This window comes from Polypterus senegalus, chromosome 13, assembly GCF_016835505.1.
Source record: "Polypterus senegalus isolate Bchr_013 chromosome 13, ASM1683550v1, whole genome shotgun sequence".
NCBI lineage: Eukaryota > Metazoa > Chordata > Cladistia > Polypteriformes > Polypteridae > Polypterus > Polypterus senegalus.
Genome location: NC_053166.1, coordinates 33,090,817 through 33,112,258, shown reverse-complemented (window position 1 = coordinate 33,112,258; position 21,442 = coordinate 33,090,817). Strand labels below are relative to the sequence as shown.

Below are 21,442 nucleotides of genomic sequence, written 5' to 3'. Positions count from 1 at the left end.
TAACCAGAAATGAAAAACGTATAGCGTGCATATAATATTTTTTTAGCTGAAGCAAGGGTAGTTCTTTCAGGCAGAGACCTTAAGTGATTAGAGCAGATGCACTGCTCACAGATAGGGTAAGAATTACTAAATTGGAGTCTTAGAGAGCCTAATCAACACATGGTATGGGACCCAAATACTGTAGCTCACTAAATATACTAAAAGATATACTAAATAAATATACTAAAAGTGTGGATATGTAAGGTTTAAACAATACTTCTGCACTCTACCAAAATGGAGCTGAAATTGTCAACGAAGGACTGCACGACGATTGCACTGTTTTAATGGTTTTGTGTTTGGCTGTGTTTTTATGTATAGATGTTATACTACAATGTATGTTTGGAGCAAAAGCTGCATTTTAAAGCAACCTAAATATTTCTTTTGTTGAGTACTGTATTTCTGTTGTCTTAATATTTCTGCCATGGTTACCAATAGAGGGGGATATATGAATTCAAGTGTGAGCTGGATGTCTTTAAGAACAGATTCCCAGGGAGCATGGACCCCCTGCCTAACACACAGGCCCTCAAGGGTGATGTCCAGTGCTTGTGTCTTGTTGCTCTTGGTTCAAATGGAAGACTCTGCTTGTGTTGGTGTGCACTCCTGGTTTTACTACATGGTCCTTTGTCGGTGTGGTGGGATACTGCCTTCCTTAGCTTGTTGTTAGGCTCTTTGTTGTGCACTCTGCAGCTTCATTGGGTAAGGCGTTACTTTTTCTGGGACAAGAGTGTTCCTTTCTTGAAGTAATGCTGCTTACCAGTCTTCTCAGAGCTTGGCTTGGCAGAGTAAGAAAACTAAGTAAGTAAGTAAATGTCAACCTTTAAATTCTCACATGGAGTGTTTTTCTTATTCCATTTCAGCAATAGATTCACATAGAAGCCACTTTATTAGGTACATTTGATAGCATCACATTAGAACAAGCTCTTCTTTCACTCTGTGTCTCCCCAGTTCACCCCAACAGGTGTTCTAACTGGGAGAGACATCAACAGCTATGACCTCCTCTCCTAAATCCTGTCCCACCTGCAGGACACACTCAGCCAGAGATCTGTCCTCCTGTACACCAGGACAGAGCTACTTGCATCCCTGGGAGACTCATTTCATGTCCCCGCTCCTGCACTGTTCAATGGGGCACCCTTGTAGAGTCCAGTTGTCCTGTCTTCTGTCCTCCACAATCACTGGACTCTTCACATTCAACAACCCTCCTGAATCTTCTTCCTTTGTTTTCTTTACATTCTGCACTTTTGCCTTGCAGGCTCCGTTTTAAGCAGCGATCGGGTGCAGGTACTACGATGAGCTGCTCTGATACATGAATGAAGCACTTGACTAATCCACGCACATTTGCACATGAAAGCGTGATTAGCTAAACAGTCCAATCAACCTTAGAGCAGGCCATGAATATTCCCACGTGCACATGTACCAACCTGGGAACTGCATTATTTATTTAAAATACGTAATGTCATCACACCTATTAATCTCCATTTGCTTTAACAAGAGGTTCAGCTCCTTTAATCTCCCCTCACAGCTCATAACCTCTCATTCCTGAGCTCAGCTTTTCCACTCTCCTCTTGACTTTCTCAAGTGCTGCTATGTCTTTTTTATAATATGGAGACCAAACCTCAGCACTCCAGGTAAGGTGTCTCTCATGTGTTATGTAAATTTCCGCTCCACACATGACAGGTACCACATAACCTAATGTCCTATTAGCCCTCTTAGTCCCTTCGGTTCACTGTCTGGATGTAGATAGTGAGTTAGTTGTCCATTACAACTCTTTGGTACTTCTCATAAAGTGTGCCTTCAGGTTTCAGACAGCCCAATATGTACTCAAATCATTTTTACTTCTTACATGTAACACTTTACATTTATTTGCAGTAAATTTCATCTTCCACACATCTACCCAAGCCTGTATTCTGTGTAGGTCCCTCTGTAATGATTTGGCTGGTTGTTCAGTACATTATCTACTGTTAGACCATGAGTCTGGTATCATTTGCAAACATAACTAACTTGTTGTTTAAATTATTTTCATAATAAATTATGTGTATTATAAAAAGCTGAAACCCCAGGAACTAAAAAAAAAAGGAAAAAGTCCCTCACATCGTAAGCCTTTGCTTCTGTGTTTTAACCAATTTTGCACCCACCTACACATCTCCCTTCCTCTAGCCTTTCATGTGAGACCTTGTTAAATGCCTTCTAAAATTCAAGATAATAATGTATGCACTTCTCTGATTGTATGCATTTACTGCTTCCTCATACAATTCCAACATATTAGTGAAATTGTAATTCCACTGTCAAAACCCAAGGTGACTGTTCACTAATATCGTTGTTCTTGACTTGTATTGCTCAATTTTTTTTCCATAATGGGAGCTTACATCATTTTAGCTTTTTTTGCATATTGTGCTTACTGCCCAATAGTTACTTGATCACCTTTTTGTATGAAATTTGATAACAGCTACTAGCTTTTAGTCTTTACAAAGTTTCCCAGTGTGCAGTGATTTTTAAAATGTTTTGTCAATTTTGTCTAAAAGAAAATGCTGATAGCAAAACACACATTGCATGTGTGGGCAGTTAAGATGAAGAATTAGAACAAACAAGAGTAAAGGTTTGATTCTGAATGTGGGATGGTAGTGTGCACTTCAGACAATGGCGTGAGTGTACTCTGAAAAGCTGTGGATTTTGCATATAGCAGTGTCACAGTTGTATTAACAATGTGTGACCCCAAACTACAAGCAGGTGGTCAGAAAGCAGACTGTTGACAAAAGGGGCCAACAAAAAGTGAGAACATATCGTGCAAAGAAACAGACGGGATATTGTCAACCAAGTAAGCGCAATAGTAGTGCTGAAGGAAGCACATCACAATGCCCAACTTATTGTACTGTGTCGCAAATGGAGTATGATGGGTGACAGCTTCATTTTTGTTAATGATAGACAAGAAAGTTCATTTATCGTGGGTGAATAGAAGTACATTATACTGGAGGACTGGAAAAATATTGCCTAGTTTGATAACCCCAGTGAGATTAGATACATAGAGCATGGTGTCAGCCCAGTGGATTCATGCATCACCAATGTAGGTTGGCATTGGCAGTGCAGTGATGTCAGCTGTCTTTTTGTAGCCCACATTCTGAACAAATCGTTGCTTCAATAATCTGAACTTTGTTATCATTCATGTGTCTTTCTACTATCTGTTAAAGGGCCTTTTCTTTTTTATATAATTTTTTATGTTATTTTTAAAAAGTGGAACATTATAATGGCATACTATTTAATCAAACATAGTAAATCATTAGAATTTTCTAGACGAGAACATCCCAACAAAGCTCACCTGTCTTATCTGCTTAATTCTTCTAATATTCTTCTTCTAACATCTAGTCTAGTTTCGATCATCCCTAAAGTCCTACAGTCTACCACACTACTTGGTAGTTTTTGTTTGCATGTGCCTGTGTCCCTGTGTTCTTGATGAATCCATTTTAACGACACAGCCTTAATCCACTGTACTGATCTACTCTCTCATTATAAAATTCTAAGCCTAAAAGTGCAATTTTATGCAACAATATTATGTGACGATTTTATGTCACATTTTTGTCACGCTGTAAATCGGGCTTATTTTAAAACCTGCATATATATGTTGGGTATCATTCTTTTCAGAATATATCAAACTATAATGTGATGTTGTTAGATTTTCAGATTATTATTCTGTTTTTAAATTATAAACTAAAAAATATCAAGAACTCCAGTCCTGCAAGACAAGACTTTGTGCCAGAAATAAAAGACAAAAAGTATGACAGCTGCTAGTTACAGATGGTTTCCTTTATAATTTTGCACACTTCAGTCAAGTCTCCTTTTAATCTTCTTTTGCTTAAATTGAAAAGTCTCATTTCTTTTAATCTTTCTTCATAACTCATCCACTGTAGCCCTGGAATCAGCCTAGTCAACCATTAATGGATTCAGAGTGATTTTCACACCAAACCTATCTGAGAAGTATGGAATTATTTTAGTATAAAATCATTTTAATTTAGTGTACAGGTATTCCCAAAACATATGGTCTAGTGATGCTCCAACTAAATGGCAACACTCGCGGGTTGGATTTTGCCCTGGTTACATTTCAAACAATTTTAATTGACATCAGTTTATCATTAGAAGAGTTTTAGTTGAGTTATGGAATGCTGAGTGTATAGAGAACTGCAGTATATTCTTTATATACGCCTTTTCAGCACGATAGTACTAAAAAGGGATTCCAGAAACATGCCAGTGAATTTATTGGAATGCATTGGCTTTTGCAGACAACAGGTTTTAATCCAATTGGTTATTTGTGGGATGAGACAGAACAACTCATTTAAAGCAGTTATCTCACCAGTGATCTCAGTGAGACACTTTGCAGACAGCATGAACTAGCATCCTTATGCTGTACATTCAAGACAAATTAATTCCTGGCTCAAATAAGTCATTCAGACTGTTCTTAAGGTGAATACGTGATTGACTTCCTTTTACATAGGTGGAGCTAATAAAGTGGATCCTCAGTATTTGTGAATATAAAAATTACTTCTTTTAATCCCAGTCTGCTTTTGACTTTAATAAATAACTGTCATAACCAGTACTGAATAATGCAAGCATCACTCCACATGGAGTGTCCCAATTGTTTTACAAGGGAAGAAAATGAATCTTTAATAATTGTCTTCAGCAGCTTTGTTGTAACTATGAAATATCATGTTTACATGTTTGAATATCTACAGAAACATCTTCAGTTACAATTTATTTTACTCTTTTAAAGATCTCTTGGGCACAATGAACTTGAAGTGACCTCAGAAAACACCTTTAGTCGGCTACAGAATTTGATTGAGCTGTAAGAAAATTTACTATCTATCTATCTATCTATCTATCTATCTATCTATCTATCTATCTATCTATCTATCGTTATTTATTTGTAGCCTAGTATCCTGTACACTGTTACAGATGCAGCACTGGGGTCGTCATAGAAACAAATCATGAATTGGGTGGCAGTCCATCACAGGACAACTCCATGCACAACCATTTAAGGCCAATTAGGGTGAATGTATTTAAAATATATAATTTTATATAACACCTTTTTCATAGATTACCAAGTATTTCACAAAATAAGTAACGTTACAATAAAAAAATAGAGCATAACAATTTAGATTATACAAAAACAATAATAACAACCAAAGAAAACTGAGACACTGGGAACGACTCAAAGCCTATCCTAGCTGCAGGAGACTCATATCAGGCTGTAATTGGCATGGAGTTCAGTTAAAATCTAACACAAGGACCTCAATCTGCAAGTGACAGTGAGAGTTGATAGATTACTGAGATGCCAAGGCCAAATTTGCCACACAAGGTACAAAACCAAAAGTTTTCATATTTTAGCCCATTTTGCAGATAAGACCACTTAGGCAGGAAATTCACATTGTATTAATCTGCTTGAAACTGGATTTTGGCTTTAAAAAAAATAAAATATTTCCATGTAGGCTGGGGTGTTCAATGGCCTTTTTAAATGTGGTCCACTTGGCACTGAACACAAATTTAGTGAACTATTGATTTCATTTGATATTGGCCTTAAGGTGTGCATCAATATGGTTAATGTTTAAAGTGCACATTAATCAGAAATTAAATAAATATTTAATAATTATTATTAAAATGTGTTTAAAGAAAAATCACTTCTAAATATAAATTCCAGAATAAAAAAAGATCACTTACAGAGTGGCACAGTGGTTAGAATTGGTTCCTCGTGGCTCCATGTCAGTATGGGTTTTTCTCCCAGACCTCTGGTTTTCCTCCCACATCATAAAGATGTTGAGATTAAGATGAAGTGCTACTCTAAGTTGGGCCCATGTAGGTGAGCATATAAATGTTACCTCCTCTGTTTCCTGCCTTGCCCCCAGTGCTGCTGGAGTAAGCTTCATCTCTACATAACCCTGGATGTAATTATTTACAACACTCCATTTATTTATTAATTTTATTCTGATTAGGGAGCACTTTCAAGTCACTCCTCAATCTTAATAACATGATGCTGTCAAAGCCATGTAATCCTACAGGTCATTGGGCTCAATGTTTAGTTTTTGATAAAGTAAAAAGTTAAATTTCTGCATCCATTACACTTAGTAATAGTATCTATCCATTTTCAAAGAAATGATTAAAATAAAGTAGCTAAAGCCTTCAATCAACTGTCCTAATGTTTTGTAGAGATCTGTCAGCCAACAAGCTTGTGGATATGCCAGATAACATTTTTAAGGACCTCCAATCCCTGCAGACCCTGTAAGATTTAAAAATATCTTTTCATTTTTTTCATTGTACCTTCATCGTTGTCTTGTCTTGTATATTAAATAATGTTATGTTGGCATGTGTGATATGTAGTCATTTTAAATGCCAGGAACATAAAATATCCCAACTGCCTTGATTTGCTAACATTAATATGTTATAAAAAAAGCAGCTTTAATCAATGTAACATCCAGACATACCAGTCTAGAAAAAATGCAAATGATAATTGCAGGAGCTTTTTTCATGCACATGTGCTCTGGAGTTTGAATATGGTCCCCTCTTGTGTGTCATAAAGGGACAACTAAAGGAGGTGGGCATCAGGAAGATCATTCGGCCTTAACAGTTTCTGCTCCAATACCCCCAAGGTTTTCTAGGCAACTGGCAAATCGTGGTAAATTCAGAAACTATTAAAGCTGTTCTGTCTCACAAAGAGAGATATTTTTAGAATGTAAAAATGGGATCAGAAGAAGAAAGTAACGCCAAAGTCATAATCAAAACTCAAACATGATCATCAAGTTTAAAGCACTAAGCAGAGATCAAAGAGAATATTGAATAACAAGTAAACACACTGACTGCATTTTTATCTAATACTCTGACAGTCCACAACCGCATGTGCCAATCCTAATCTAGTCGTACAGATGATGTCAACAATGAGAACAACAACATGCAGAAAACAATATTTCTCAAGGTGCAAAAAATGCCAACTATTAACACTTAGTTCTTTTTCATTCTGCGGTAATACTTATGGATTCTGAGAAAGAAAAAAACATTATTAACTGTAATGATTATAAGTAGTTACCTTACAAATACAGAGGACTGTATTTTGTATTAATCATGCTGCAGAGAGCTATATGATTTTTACTTCTATATGAATTTGAATTTGTTCTTCATTTAGGTAGAAAAAGAATTAAGCTTGTGCGCAGAATTATGTGATTAACTTACATTCTTTTTTGGAGAAAATACTGACCTCTTGATACTAACAGAACACCCTGTGATATAATAAATCAATATGATTGTTTTCTGAATTCTTACTTAAAAATATAAGAAAACATGTCACTTATGAATTAATAAATAAGAATTGTTAATCTAACCAAACAAATATAATCTAATGAAGATATTAAAACTATAAGAATGTAATCTTTTTATAACTAATGTAATGAACTATAAGAAACTGCCTAAATTGGTCTTGTGTGTGTAGTGAGAAGGGCATATTCCTTAGGAATGCGAGTGCCTGATAACTCTTTCTTTTGGTATACTGCTGTATGTAATAAATCGGGATGTAACCGTGACTTACAGCAATCTAGGTATGACCTCAAAATGAACTGCCATGTTTTTTCTCTTTGTCTAATGAATAAGCTAGCTCTTTCTTTTGAGCAGTCTGTCTAAGCCTCAATCAGTTGCACTGAGCTTTAGTCTCTCAGTCTCTTTAACTCACCAAGAATAAAGAAATTGCTTTTTAATTTAAATTGGTTTTTGCCTCTCGTTGTTTTTGACTTCAGCGTCCACAATTCTTACCTTGAGTTAATTGTAATATTTTGCCGTTCTGGTTTAAAATTCTGTTTTTGGCCCTTCCAAGTGCTGAATTTAAGTATTTTGAATTCTGTGTATCCTTTTAACTTTGTTTCTTTGTAGTATTCCCCTTAGGTTTATTTTTTCATATTTGGATCGATTTAGTTGATCTTCTGGTATTTGATTATATTTTTATTATATATTACAGAAATCTTTCAAGGAATCCACTTTGTTATATTCACCCAAATCAGTTTGACAACCTGAAAAGTCTGCAGTCTCTGTAAGTATTTTTACTGGTTTTCATTCTTAAGTACTGTTACAAACTGCTAAATGCCTCTGGCTGGCACAAAAAGGATTTTTATAAATGTAGTCTACAAGTGAAAGTCTCATGAAAAGAGGAAATATTTACTGTGTGGCATATTCAACAAGAATAAGAATTTTCCACAAAAGGGTGGCATGGTGATGCAGTGGATAGCCCGGACACTGTCTATGTGAAGGTCACATGTTTTCCGTGTGGTACATGATGGTCTTTTTTTTATAATTCTTGCATTCTTCTCATTTCCATTGATCAGTTGCTTAACTTTGGCCTGGTATGAGCAAGTGTGGCTGTATGCAAGTATTTATTTACAGAATGTTTAACTGGCATTTGTATCCAAAGATAATTAATAGTTCAGGATATAGCACAATTGTATACATACATTTTTGCAGTTGGAGCAGAGGCAAATTAAACTTGTTAAGGGTCACTTACTGAGTCAGAGGTGGGATTGAACTGGAGATCTTGGAGTTTAAAGGCATACTCAACCCAAAAGTTGTTTTTTATGTTACTTATTCTATGTAGCTTGTAACAATAGCTGGGAAAAAATAAATAAAACTGTTACAGTTATGCAAGGGCTTCCACCTTATCTAATTATTTTTGATCTTTTTGAAAGGGACCAAAATCTTTGTTGGTTTGTCAGAGTCATGATACAGACTTGTCCAATGCTACTGTCAGAAGCAGTTGTAGAAAAGCATCCCACGTGTTCTTTGTGTTTAAAGCTTGCTCGACCATTTTTGAACTACTCCATCCATTTGTAAACTCTCTGCCATGGAAAACTCTGTCTTCATATTGTGTAAAAAAAACTTCTGTGGATTTCAGTCCCTGATACATCTTCAGCCCATAAAAAGTAGATCACTGCTTGCTGTTCTTCTTTGGTGCAAATGGAGAGCAGAGCAGCCATGTTTACTCCTAGAAAACAACAAGAGAAACTGAATGATAAAGGTTGAAATCTTACCACTGTGACCACAGTCTGACTATGATTCCACATGTGCGTGGTGAAATTGTAGAATCAACCCAAACAAAATTAACCAAAGTACAAATAATTATTGACCTGTATTGTAAATGTTTAATTCATGTTAAACCACGTAACTGGATATTTTGCTGTAAGCTAGTTATTTTATTAAACGATGGAGTCTTTCCATTCCTAATCCCCGGGTTGAGAAGAGTTAGAGTTCATCCTGAAATTACCAAATGCAAGACAGAATCTAATCTGTACTGGTCACCCTTTCATTGCAGACTCCTAAAATATCCTTACACTGAGTCAGTTTAGTCCGGTCTGCTAACCCACCACAACTGGAGTGCAAAACCAGAATACCCATGAATAGAATACAATATGAACTTAATATTCAAATCCCTCTTACCCTAAGCAACTTGCTCTTGCATGTCACCTATCCTTAAAAGGAACAGAGAAACATTCTGCATGACATTAATTACAGATGAATGTGCTGTTTCATATCTAGTGTAAAAGGCGCTATATAGCGCCCGACTTGGCACAGACTTACGCAGAGGCACATGTAAAACAAATAGGCTTTTTATTTTTCTTTGCCCGTGGGCGCACGTCTTCCCCGTGTCCCTCAGGCCCAACACAGTCCCAAAGCACTTTATACAGAGCTCAAACAACCCTTCTTGGCACCACCACTCCTCCCAGGCAACCTCGTCCTCTTCCTCCCGATTCTGGCCTCGAATAAAGGGAGGCTGGCCCGTTTTATAGCCCACCCGGAAGTGTTCCAGGTGCTGGTCCTGATTGCACCTCTGGGTGGGACTGATAACTCGTCCATCCGGGTTGTTGGCTCTCAGCAGCACCCCCTAGCGGCCACCCCATCTCCCAACTAGGCTGTGGAGGACTCCATTGTCCATGGAGCCACGTGGGAGACTGGGAAACGAACAACGGCCAGGGAGGCTGCCACCATGCATCCCGGGGGAGGTATTTAGCTGTCCATGGTGGCTCCCCCGAACATATTCAGCAGGGGCGTCCCGGCCGGGCATGGGACCCGGCTGTCCGTCACACTAGCTATTCAATTTGAATATGTTGTATACAGAATGTTCCTCTTTTATATGTCATATAACAGCTCCTGTCAGTAAACAGGTCCTCAGAAGTCAGTCCAAGCTCTTGAAATGGCTGTAGAGTCACACACATGTGCTCACCGCTGTTGCTTAAAAGTGCAGTACAGTAAAATCTCTTTTGAGAAACAGATTCACTTTGTGGTCAAGAGTTGCTTTTTCCAGCTTCGTCTTTCAGCCATGGTCAAGCCTTGTTTTTCTCCTAGGGATCTTGAGGAAGTTACTCATGCTTTTATCTTTTCTCAGCTTGATGACTGTAACTCATTATATTCTAGGATCAGTAAATCCCTGGTATGCAGGTTGCACTTGGTTCAGAATGCTGCTGCTTGTTTTTCAGTTGGGACAAGAATGTCTGCCTCTGTATGTCCAATTTTAGCCTCTTTACACTGGCTACCAGTTAGCTTTAGGCTTGGTATGCCCCTGCCTATCCCAATTGTGTGTTATACACAAGCCATCCAGAGAGCTTAGATTTACTAGTCTGTTGTCTTTTGTTGTCCGTCGCACTAAGTGCAAAACTAAGGGGAACAGGGCTTTTGCAGCTGCTGCACCTCATCAGAGGAATTCTTTACATAATTACATTAAGAAGCCCCCATCAATTGAACTGTTTAAAACTAAATTGAGAAAACGCATTTCTATTCTCTAGCTTTCTGTGACCTTCAGTGATACTGATGTTCCCCTCGTCTTAATCATTTGCTTGTTTCAATTAACTGCTGGTTGTATTGTGTTTTATTGTATTTCATTCTATTTATTTTTATTGTATGTTTTAATGTAAAGCACTTTAGCAACAGCATTGCTGATGTTGTTTTAAAAGTACTCTATAAATAAATTGACATTGACATTGCTGTCATTCCTAAGCAGCTCCTAAACAATCTTTTTGGTATACCCTTTAAAGCTGAAAGCTACCCTTCAATCATATAATAATTGCTTTGTTTTAAATCCATTGTGGTGGTGTACAGAGACAAAATTATGAAAATTGTGTCACTGTCCAAATATCTATGGACCTGGCTTTTAGTGAAATGTAGTTCATATTGCAACTTTGTATTTGATTTGAATTGTAACTCTAAAAAAATCCAGTTATTTTTATTATTCATCAAACATCCCCAGGCTAAATATTGCACTCCACCCATAAAAATAAACAAAAACATGGGGTGAATGTGGAAACTCCACACAGATAATTCAAATGCAGCCTACCAGAGCTCTCTATTTTGCCTGCATTTGTTATTTTTGCTCCACTATACATAATTCCTCATATGTCAGGCTTCAGAATTTACCTTATATATTATATGATTAAAGGATTTTCTAAAATATTTTGATATAATCTAACAAACACATTTTTTGTTTGTATCATCAATATCGTTTTTCTTTCCTCAGAGACCTTGAAGAGATTGAAATACCTGATACTCACTCGCGAATGTTCACCCGTCTGAAGAACCTCACACACATGTAGGTTGTCTTTTGGTATTCTTTCTTTTTCTTCCAATTTTAAGATTTTTTTAAAAATAGCTGTATTGAAAATTTTGATACTTGAAGATGGCATGGTGGCATGGAATTCAGCACTGCTGCCACACAGATCCTGGGTTGAAATCCCATGCCCAGCCACCATCTTATGTATAGTTATCCATTTTCTTTGTGTCTCCATGCCTTTTTCTTTCCAATCCCTAGGATGTACATGTTAAGTTAATTGACAAGTGTAAATGATCCAGTGTGCATGTATGGATGACTGGAACCTGCAATGAACTTGCACCCTGTTGCAGGTTAGCTCCTGCTTTTTCTGTCATTCTTGGAAATTGACTGTGTTTTATGAGGGGAAAAATAGTTTAAAAGATTTTAGCATAAGGTTGCAACATAACAAAATGTGACAAAAGTGAAGATGTCTGGACACTTTCTGAAGGCACTGCATAATATTCTAATAATAATAATTACATGGACATGGATAATATGCCTTTAATAGTCACGAGTATTTTAGAATTGGTGTTTATTTTTTACAAAAGCAATTATTTATACAGCTTCAGCACATACAAGTTAAGTGACTTGCTGAGGGTCACAATTGTTAACATTATTGGGAGCATAAAAAACTTTGTGGTTTCCAGTCCTAATCCGAACATGTGAGACTACTTTGATTGTAACTGACTAGTCATCTTAATAAAATAAAGTATGTTGTCATAAGCGAGAATCATTTAGCATGTCACTTCTCTTCATTTCACTTTATCAGAGGCTGGAACTCAACACAGGGCCTCCAAGTCAGTTTTACTAAAAGGAATCTATTTCTAATTAGGAAACTCATTATTTAAGGCCAGCCTCTCCATGTGAGGACATGAAATGGAGATGGGTTAAGACCTTGGTCGGTTATCCCCTGGTGACCTACAGTATGTGCTTTATGGAAATGGAATAACTCCTCATTTGAGCACACATGTCCTGACTCACTTTGGAGTGACCTTACAAGAAGACTAACAAACACTGTAACGTGTTTGTCTCTCTTTCGTCAGTTACTTCAAGACATTCCAGTACTGCCGACTGGCACCTCATGTCAGGAGCTGCAAGCCAAACACAGATGGCATCTCTTCACTGGAGGACCTGCTAGCCAGCATTATTCTTAGAGTTTTTGTTTGGGTCATTGCTACGCTTACTTGTGTTGGCAACATTTTTGTCATTTGCATGCGCTCCTGCATCCGTGCAGAGAACCAGCTGCATGCTTTGGGAATCAAGTGCCTTTGTGGTAAGTTTATTAAAAGCATTCATTCACTGATTATAAGGTGTACTCTGTTCAGCTCTCCCTCAACCCTGTTTAGTATCCCAATCTGTGCTGCCTAAAAACAAGCCCACAGCATTATGCTACCACCACCATACTTCACTGTTGGAGTGGTATTGCATAGATGAAAAGCATCTGGTTTACTCCAGACATGACACTAATCTTGGTTTCATCAGACCAGAGAATCTTATTTCTCCCAGTCTGAGAATCCTTTTCGCGCCTTTTTGCAATCTCTAAGCAGGTTTCCATGCATTTATTTTAATGAAGAGAGGCTTCAGCATAGCCACTTTATCATAAAACCAAGATAGTTGGTGTGTTGCAGTGAGGAGAAGTTTCTCCCATCTCCACACAGGTTCTTTGTAGCTCAGCCAGAGTGCCCATCAGGTTCTTGGTCACCTCTCTTACCAAGGTCTTTCTCCCACAATCGCTCAGATTAATGGTTGTTCAGTCTTATTCTGTTTAACAGTTATGGAGTCCACTGACCTCTTGGGAACCTCCAATGCTGCAGGAATTGTTTGTAGCCTCAGATCTGTGATGATGCAACCCTGTCTCTAATCTTTGCAGACAATTCCTTTAATCTTTGGTTTTTGCTCTGACACACATTGTCAGCTTGGAACATCTGTAGACAGGTGTGTGCCTGTCTTAATCATGTCCATCATGGGTGAATTCTAAACAAGGTGTGGAAACATCTCAGTGGTGATCAATAGAATAAGGAGCACCAAAGCAAAGGGTCTGAATGCCTGTGTCAATGTGAAGTTTCACTCCTGAGGGAATGACACAAGGCTGCAAAATGTGAAAAAATGAAGGTCTGAATACTTTCAGAATCTATTGAATGTGTCGTCATAAAAGCTTGTTTGTATGTGCATATGCATGTAAATAACAAATTATTGTCAGTTACGTTGTATAAATAATAACATAGTAAAGACAGTAGAAGATTAGACATGAAAGGGTTTAATATTTTACTTGATGAATAATTTAACATCACTAATGCCCCATCCATTTTTAATCCGTCTATTTATTTCAAGGTTTTGAGGGAATTGCGTTGACAGTTTAGACATTTTAATTTCTTTGGTTGCTTTTTGCTCCCATCCAGGTGCAGATTGCCTTATGGGAATATACCTGTTCTTTGTAGGAGTTTTTGATGTTATGTACAGAGGTGAGTACAACCAACATGCCCAATACTGGATGGAGAGCACAGAGTGCAGCTTTGTGGGATTTCTGGCTATGCTGTCCAGTGAGGTTTCCGTCATGCTTCTTACATATCTGTCCGTGGAGAAGTGCCTGGCCATTACATTCCCTTTTAATACCATGAGACCAGGTCGCTGCCAGACTCTCATCATCCTACTGTCTATCTGGACTGCGGGCTTCATCATTGCATTCATTCCACTCCATAACTATGAGTATTTTGGGAATTATTATGGCCGAAATGGAGTTTGCTTTCCCCTTTACTCTGATGAGACTGAAAAACCAGGAGCTAAATACTACTCTGTTGGCATATTCCTTGGTAAGAATTTACTTTTTTTACTTTGCTACTCATTAAAAAAAATCTAATTTCAAAAGCATTTTATACATTGCAGTTAATAGTTCTATACTGGAATGCAAAAAAATTAACATGGAGTTAGATTCATGTAAAAAGGTTTGTGTGCGATAAGCTCAAATTTTGTAAGAGTGCGTTGTATTTTGAGCTCAAGTGATACATTTTGTAAGCATGCATAGCACATTTTGAGCACAAACAATACAATACAATGCAAGTGTTTGTAGGACATTTTCATTGTGTCACATTTTGAGAGTAAATGATACATTTGAAAAGCATGCATAGGACATTTTAAAGTGACCGAACCACATTTTGAGTATATGTTTGAGCATAAAAGTAAAACTAAAAGTGCAAAAGTTCGCTGAAGACACTGCTATTGTGGGCTGCATCAGGAGTGGGCAGGAGGAGGAGTACAGGAAGCTAATCAAAGACTTTGTTAAATGGTACGACTCAAACCACTTACACCTGAACACCAGCAAGACCAAGGAACTGATTTTAGGAGGCCCAGGCCCCTCGTGGACCCCGTGATCATCAGAGGAGACTGTGTGCAGAGGGTACAGACCTATAAATACCTGGGAGTGCAGCTGGATGACAAATTGGACTGGACTGCCAATACTGATGCTCTGTGTAAGAATGGACAGAGCCGACTATACTTCCTTAGAAGGTTGGCGTCCTTCAACATCTGCAATAAGATGCTGCAGATGTTCTACCAGACGGTTGTGGCAAGTGCCCTCTTCTACGCGGTGCTGTGCTGGGGAGGCAGCATAAAGATGGAGGACGCCTGACACACATTGTCAGCTTGGAACTTCTGTAGAGAGGTGTGTGCCTGTCTTAATCATGTCCATCATGGGTGAATTCCAAACAAGGTGTAGAAACATCTCAATGGTGATCGCCTGGACAAACTTGTTAGGAACGCAGGCTCTATTGTAGGAATAAAGCTGGACAGTTTAACATCTGTAGCAGAGCGACGGGCACTAAGCAAACTTCTGTCAATCATGAAGAATCCACTGCATCCACTTAACAGTGTCATCTCAAGGCAGAGGAGTAGCTTCAGTGACAGATTTTTGTCACTGTCTTGCTCCACTGACAGACTGTGGACATTGTTCCTTCCCCACACTATGCGACTCTTCAATTCCACCCAGGGGAGAAAATGCTAACCTTATTCAAAGTTATTGTCTGTTTTGTATTACTCTTTAATTTATTTATTTTTTTTGTATTAGTATACTGTTGCTGGATTATGTGATTTTCCCCTTGGGATTAATAAAGTATCTATCTATCTATCTATCTATCTATCTATCTATCTATCTATCTATCTATCTATCTATCTATCTATCTATAAGCATTTTGTGGTCATGTAATTTTTCTCAGTGTTGTTGCGGAGCTCTACTGCCAAAAGCCCATGAGTGAGGAAAAAACATTTTGTAAGTGTAGACTACATTTTGATTCTGTACACTTGAATTTTGACTTTGCTCTTGTGATTTGGAGTCACAAACATGGCAAAAATGGGTGTGAGGTTTCCAAAATATAGCCTAACAGCAGAACCTTCACTAGCTAGCCCAAAAGGGGCTCATACTAATCTGGCTACTCCTCGCTGCTATCTGTTGGCTTCAGCTTAGAAAACCCCAAACAATGAAAACTAGCTACATAACTAGAAAAGTCCCAAAATTAAGCAAAAAAGCACCACAAGAAGGAGGATGACCCTAAACTCCTGGCTTGCACACAAAAGGGAAACCAAAGTATCTTTCTAAATGGATGATTTATTTATCATAATAGAGAAGTATAACATGAATGCTCAAAAAAGCAAAAAGGAGTTGCCTGGAAGGAAGTGCCAGGCAAACAAGTCCCAAAACGTAAATCAATATCAGAATCTACAAAAAGTGCAGAAACATATGTTAAAAGACATTGTGAGTATATCCACAAAAAAACAATGCTTACAAACAACTTCAAACCTCTTCAGTACTTAATTGCAGGGTCTTGCTTCTGACTGGAAATAAATGGCCAGTAGTACTAAAGGAAAAAAAAAAAAGAAATATAAAAACTCAAAATTAACAAGAAAAACGATAATATATGAAATATACATAAATCTAAACTGATACATAACACTTGTGTAGCATTATAGACTAAGTAATCTAAGCAGGAAAGCCCAGGGGTAATGGTGGATCTTTACTCTTCTAGCCAATGGGAATTGTCGTTATTAACCAGCCAATTACAAGACACACCTCCTTCCCCACCTCCAAATAGTAATGTTTCTAGACTCAGTAATAGATTGTATGCTCCACCACATACTACCCACAAGCTCCACCTTGTCATGCTTTGTAGGAAAGCGCAAATGATTTTATAGAATAACCAGGAGAAAAGACATAGTCAAAGTACAAAAAATATATCAAATACCAAGAGATCAGAAATACAACAATCAAAACCAAATTATGAGACTAGAATCAGAGTTGAAAATACCAAAAACTAAGGTATTTAGCTAGTAGATTGTTAAACAAAGGAAATAGCAAGAACTTTTTTTTTTCTTGAATCCATGGACTTGGATAAGATACATGACCACACAGTGATTTTTTTCCTATTGGGCTGTGATTGATAGTTCACAACCTCAAAGGACATGTCCATAATAATGGAAGCCAAAAAATGGCTGCAGAAATGTTCCAAAATATTTCACAACAATAAGACAAAGCTCTAAAGCAAAAAACTAATGTCATTAACAAAATCTCAGAGGCAGAAAACTCCCAGATTCATACCTAAAAGGCCTGGAAAAGTTGGGAAAAAATGAACTAAGACAAAATATACAACATTCTTCACTAAGCAACAAATAATTTATACTTACAAAATGTCTTACTTTTATAATAACACTGGCAAAAATCATGTGATTACAAAATATATCACTCACACTTGTATTCCAGTTCTCATATGTGTTTTAGAATATATCACTCACATTCAAAACGTAACATTTGCTTACAAAATGAGTGGTGATTGAACACAGACCTTTGACAGCAATCTTACAATTACAAGAATTTAAAAACCTTTGTGTGAATGCATTTTAAGTATCTTTCATTTACATTTATTTGCATGTACTTAGCAGACACTTTTATCCAAACTGACTTAAAAAGAGATCAACAAAACTGAGTAAACATCAGTCTGCTGGACTGTTTGTGAACAAGTATTACTGGACAAGATTACAAAACTGATCATTACAAATGAAGAGTTTAGAACAAAATGTAAGCGAGTTACAATTCCTACAAAACCTAACAAAAAAATTAGATAGAACTTCGGCAAACAAAAGTGCCTTCAAATGCTTCTTAAGCACATTGAGGGACTCAGAATTTTGAATGGAAGTGTCCAGCTCATTTCACCGGCCAGGAGCTACAAACAATAAGAGTCTAGACTGAGATTTGATAACACACAGGGGTGACGCCACTCAACAGCAATCCTGCTTCTGCTCACTCATTTCATCTAGGGTACTGCCAGAGCTGCAGGGAGCTGAAGTCTGTTCATATGTAATGTGTTCGTATGTAATGCAACATTCCCAAACCTGAGTAATCCAGTCACAGGAATATACATACATAGTATATATTATAATATAGTTGAGCTCACTTCAGAATAGATTTGCAGGAACATTGGTGACGACAGATTTTGGGCCTGCTGAATCATGAGAAGTCTGCATGAAAACTTAGTTACACTAGGGAAAGCTCCTCAATGCTACCAGAAGACGTTTGTGCCCTGGCCAGGTAACCCAGAAGTACTTGTAAAGGCTTAATCAAAAGGATCTCCTCATCAGGGGTTAAAAGGCCACTAGAGTCATTATATGGGTGGGTTGGAGTTGAGAGGAATCCATTGCTAATGGCTTGACAGGAAAAGAGGCTAGAGGTGAACTACATAAGAGGTAAACAGGAAGAGATTTTTATTATTTTCAACCTGAGTTTTTACTGAGCATTTCTTATGATTATTCACCTGCTTGGTTAATAAAACCACTATTCTTTTGTTACTTTTGTTCTTCTGTAACCTGTACTTATATACATACATTATATAAATATTGTGTTTGTCCTCAAAATTAGTGTTTGCAGGTTACAGTTCATAAAGTTTTTCTTGACTTTAGAAAGTTGATTGCTTTGTTCTTTTTTGTTCTTGGTAGGCTTAAATGTACTGGCCTTCTTGGTTATCCTCCTGTCCTATGTTACGATGTTCCTGTCTATCCGCAAAACTAGCTCGCGCACCTGCTCTAAGAAAAGACAGTTGAGGAATGATGTGGCCATTGCTCACCACTTCTTCTTCATTGTCTTCACTGATGCCCTCTGCTGGATCCCCATCTTCATCCTTAAGGTGCTGTCTCTTCTGCAAGTGCAGATTCCAGGTAAAACGTAATAGACAACAATAAATGTAACATTTTGGAAATTTTGATCTCCAATGGTGACTTGTTCGATGATGTCAACTTCAGTGATATTTTGAAGCATTTGCGTAATTAAAGATTTACAAAGTTCTTAGATCTCATTAAATATGCCCAACCTCTCACGCAAACAGGGCAATTTGTTACTGTGAGCAAAAAAGTGTGTACTTCACCTGTGTGTCTGACTTCACAATATTGATTGCATGAGGTATTTGTTGAAGGGAGAGTATCTGGCAGTGAATAAGATTGTGGTCTGAGACAAATACTTGACTGTCCACTACCTAGGAGCTTTTCACTCCTTGAGCCTGTGTGATTTTTGTCTATGTACTCCATTATTTTCTTCTACATCCAAAAGACATGTGCCTTAAAGGCGTACTCCACCCCAAAATGATACCTTTTTTCCTCATGTACACTTACTGGATAAATTATTAGGATCACTGTAGTAATACCAGCTAGGACCTCATTTTTGCTATCAAAATAGCCTCAGTTCTGCATGGCATGGATTCCACAACATGTTGGAAATATTCGTTTGAGATGCTGGTCCATGTTCACATGATCGCATCATACAGTTTAAGCAGATTTGTCAGCTGCACATTCTTGCTGTGAATCTCATGTTTTACCACATCCCAAAGGTGTTCTACTGTATTCAGATCTACTGACTGGGAGGGCCACTGAAGAACGCTGAGTTAATCATTCATGTTATTGTAACCAGTTTGAGATGTCTTTTACTTTGTGACATGGTGCATTATCATGTCACAAAGCAGAACTAATCATGCTAGATCTAGCCTTTAAAAAAGGGTAAATCATGTCCATGAAGGGATTCACATGATCAGCAACACTGCGCAGTAAGGATGTGCCATTTTTGCAATGATTGATTAATGATTCAATGATTGATTGTATTAATACGCCGAAAGTGTGCCAAGAAAACATTCCCCACTCCATTACACTACAACCACCAGGCTGGACTGTTGTAACAAGTAAGGTTAGGTGCATGGATTCATGCTGTTAGTGCCAAATTCTGACCCTATCATTTGTGTGTGTCTTAGCAAAAACTCGCAATTCATCAGACCACTCTATGTTTTTCCAGACTTCAACTTTCTGGTTTTGAGCCTGTGCCCACTGCAGCATCAGCTTTCTCTTCTTGGCTGACAGAAGTGGAACACGACATCAATCAATCAATCAATCAACATTTATTTATATAGCACATATTCATACAAAAAAATGTAGCTGAAAGTGCTTTACAAAATGAATAGAAAAATAGAAGACACAATAAAAGATAAACATAAGTCAACATTAATTAACATAGAATAAGAGTAAGGTCCGATGGCCAGGGTGGACAGAAAAAACAAAAAAAACTCCAAAGGCTGGAGAAAAAAATAAAAAAAATAAAATCTGTAGGGGTCCTCTATTGTTGTATAGATAAAAAGAGATCTTTATTTTTTTTCCCCAGGGGAAAATTTGGCTTTTTACAGAAGCTTCTTAAATAGATAGACACATACATATGTAAATAAATAAATAAATACACACACACTTTGGTCTGGAATGACTATAAAGCAGAGAGAGAAAAGGAGACAGGACTATTCCTTATGGTACTCCGGTGTTGCTCATATTCGTATCCAGGGCTACATTGGCTCATCCAGCTGCATATCTCTGAGTTTACCCTTTAATAGGGGTGGCTTGATGGTATTGAAGGCACTGGAGAAATCAAAAAACAATCCTCACAGTGCTGTCAGCGTTGTCCAGGTGCTAATAAGCCTGGTGGAGCAGATAAGATAATTGTATCCTCCACTCCAATCTTTGTCCAACAGGCAAACTGCGGTCGGAACAGGTGGTCTACCTGTATCCCATCTGCCTCTAAGTTCAAAATGCTATGCATGCTGAGAAGCTTTTCTGCTCAGCACAGTTGTGCAGAGGGATTATCTGAGTTACTGTAGCCTTACTGTCAGTGCAAAACTGTTTGTCCACAGGCAGTGCTGTGCACAGAACTGCCACTCACTGGATATTTTTTGTTTGCTGCACCATTCTGAATAAATCCTCTAGAGACTGCTGTATGTGGAAATCCCAGGAGATCAGCAGTTACAGAAATATTCCAACCAGTCCATCTGGCACCTTCAATCATGCCACAGTTGAAATCACTAAGATCACATTTTTTTAATGTGAAAATTAACTAAAGCTCCTGACCTGCGTCTGCATGATTTTATGATTTGTGTTGCTGGCACATGATTGGCTGATTAGGTAATTGCATAAATAAGTAGGTACACAGGTGTTCCTAATAATTTGTACAGTGAATGTAGTTTTTAGTGATGGACAAGTAAATATTTTAATGTCATGTTTTCATACAGAATGGAGATAACAACATTTTTGATATAACAGGTGTCTATAGTGACCATTACTAGACAAGAGCAAATAATTTCAAATATATCCATGAAAAACTCTCACGTTACTTGTGTTGCAAAATCACGTCACATCATCCTATCAATTTCTCAACAACATCCTAAAATAAAATATTGTTAAATAAACCTCATCCAGAAAACTCTATTGTGAATAAAAATGAAAAGCATTCAGACAAGAAGGAGCGTTTGAATT

General features: G+C 37.6%; 2 protein-coding genes across 2 annotated transcripts in view; one reads left to right on the top strand and one right to left on the bottom strand.

The window, feature by feature from the left end:
* Window positions 1-21,442, top strand: part of LOC120542738 (relaxin receptor 2-like) — a 94,617-nt gene that overhangs the window by 66,775 nt on the left and 6,400 nt on the right. The window contains exons 11-17 of the mRNA XM_039775377.1: window positions 4,796-4,867; window positions 6,226-6,297; window positions 8,018-8,089; window positions 11,558-11,629; window positions 12,673-12,902; window positions 14,029-14,439; window positions 18,605-18,823. Of these exons, the coding sequence (XP_039631311.1) occupies window positions 4,796-4,867; window positions 6,226-6,297; window positions 8,018-8,089; window positions 11,558-11,629; window positions 12,673-12,902; window positions 14,029-14,439; window positions 18,605-18,823 (1,148 nt within the window). The remainder of the gene's footprint in view (window positions 1-4,795; window positions 4,868-6,225; window positions 6,298-8,017; window positions 8,090-11,557; window positions 11,630-12,672; window positions 12,903-14,028; window positions 14,440-18,604; window positions 18,824-21,442) is intronic.
* The window catches only part of LOC120542739 (lysophosphatidic acid receptor 4-like), a 46,177-nt gene continuing 32,849 nt past the window's right edge, over window positions 8,115-21,442 (bottom strand). The window contains exons 2-3 of the transcript XR_005636226.1: window positions 16,405-16,476; window positions 8,115-9,034 (exon numbers count right to left, since the gene is read on the bottom strand). The gene's annotated coding sequence lies outside the window, so the exon portion shown is untranslated. The remainder of the gene's footprint in view (window positions 9,035-16,404; window positions 16,477-21,442) is intronic.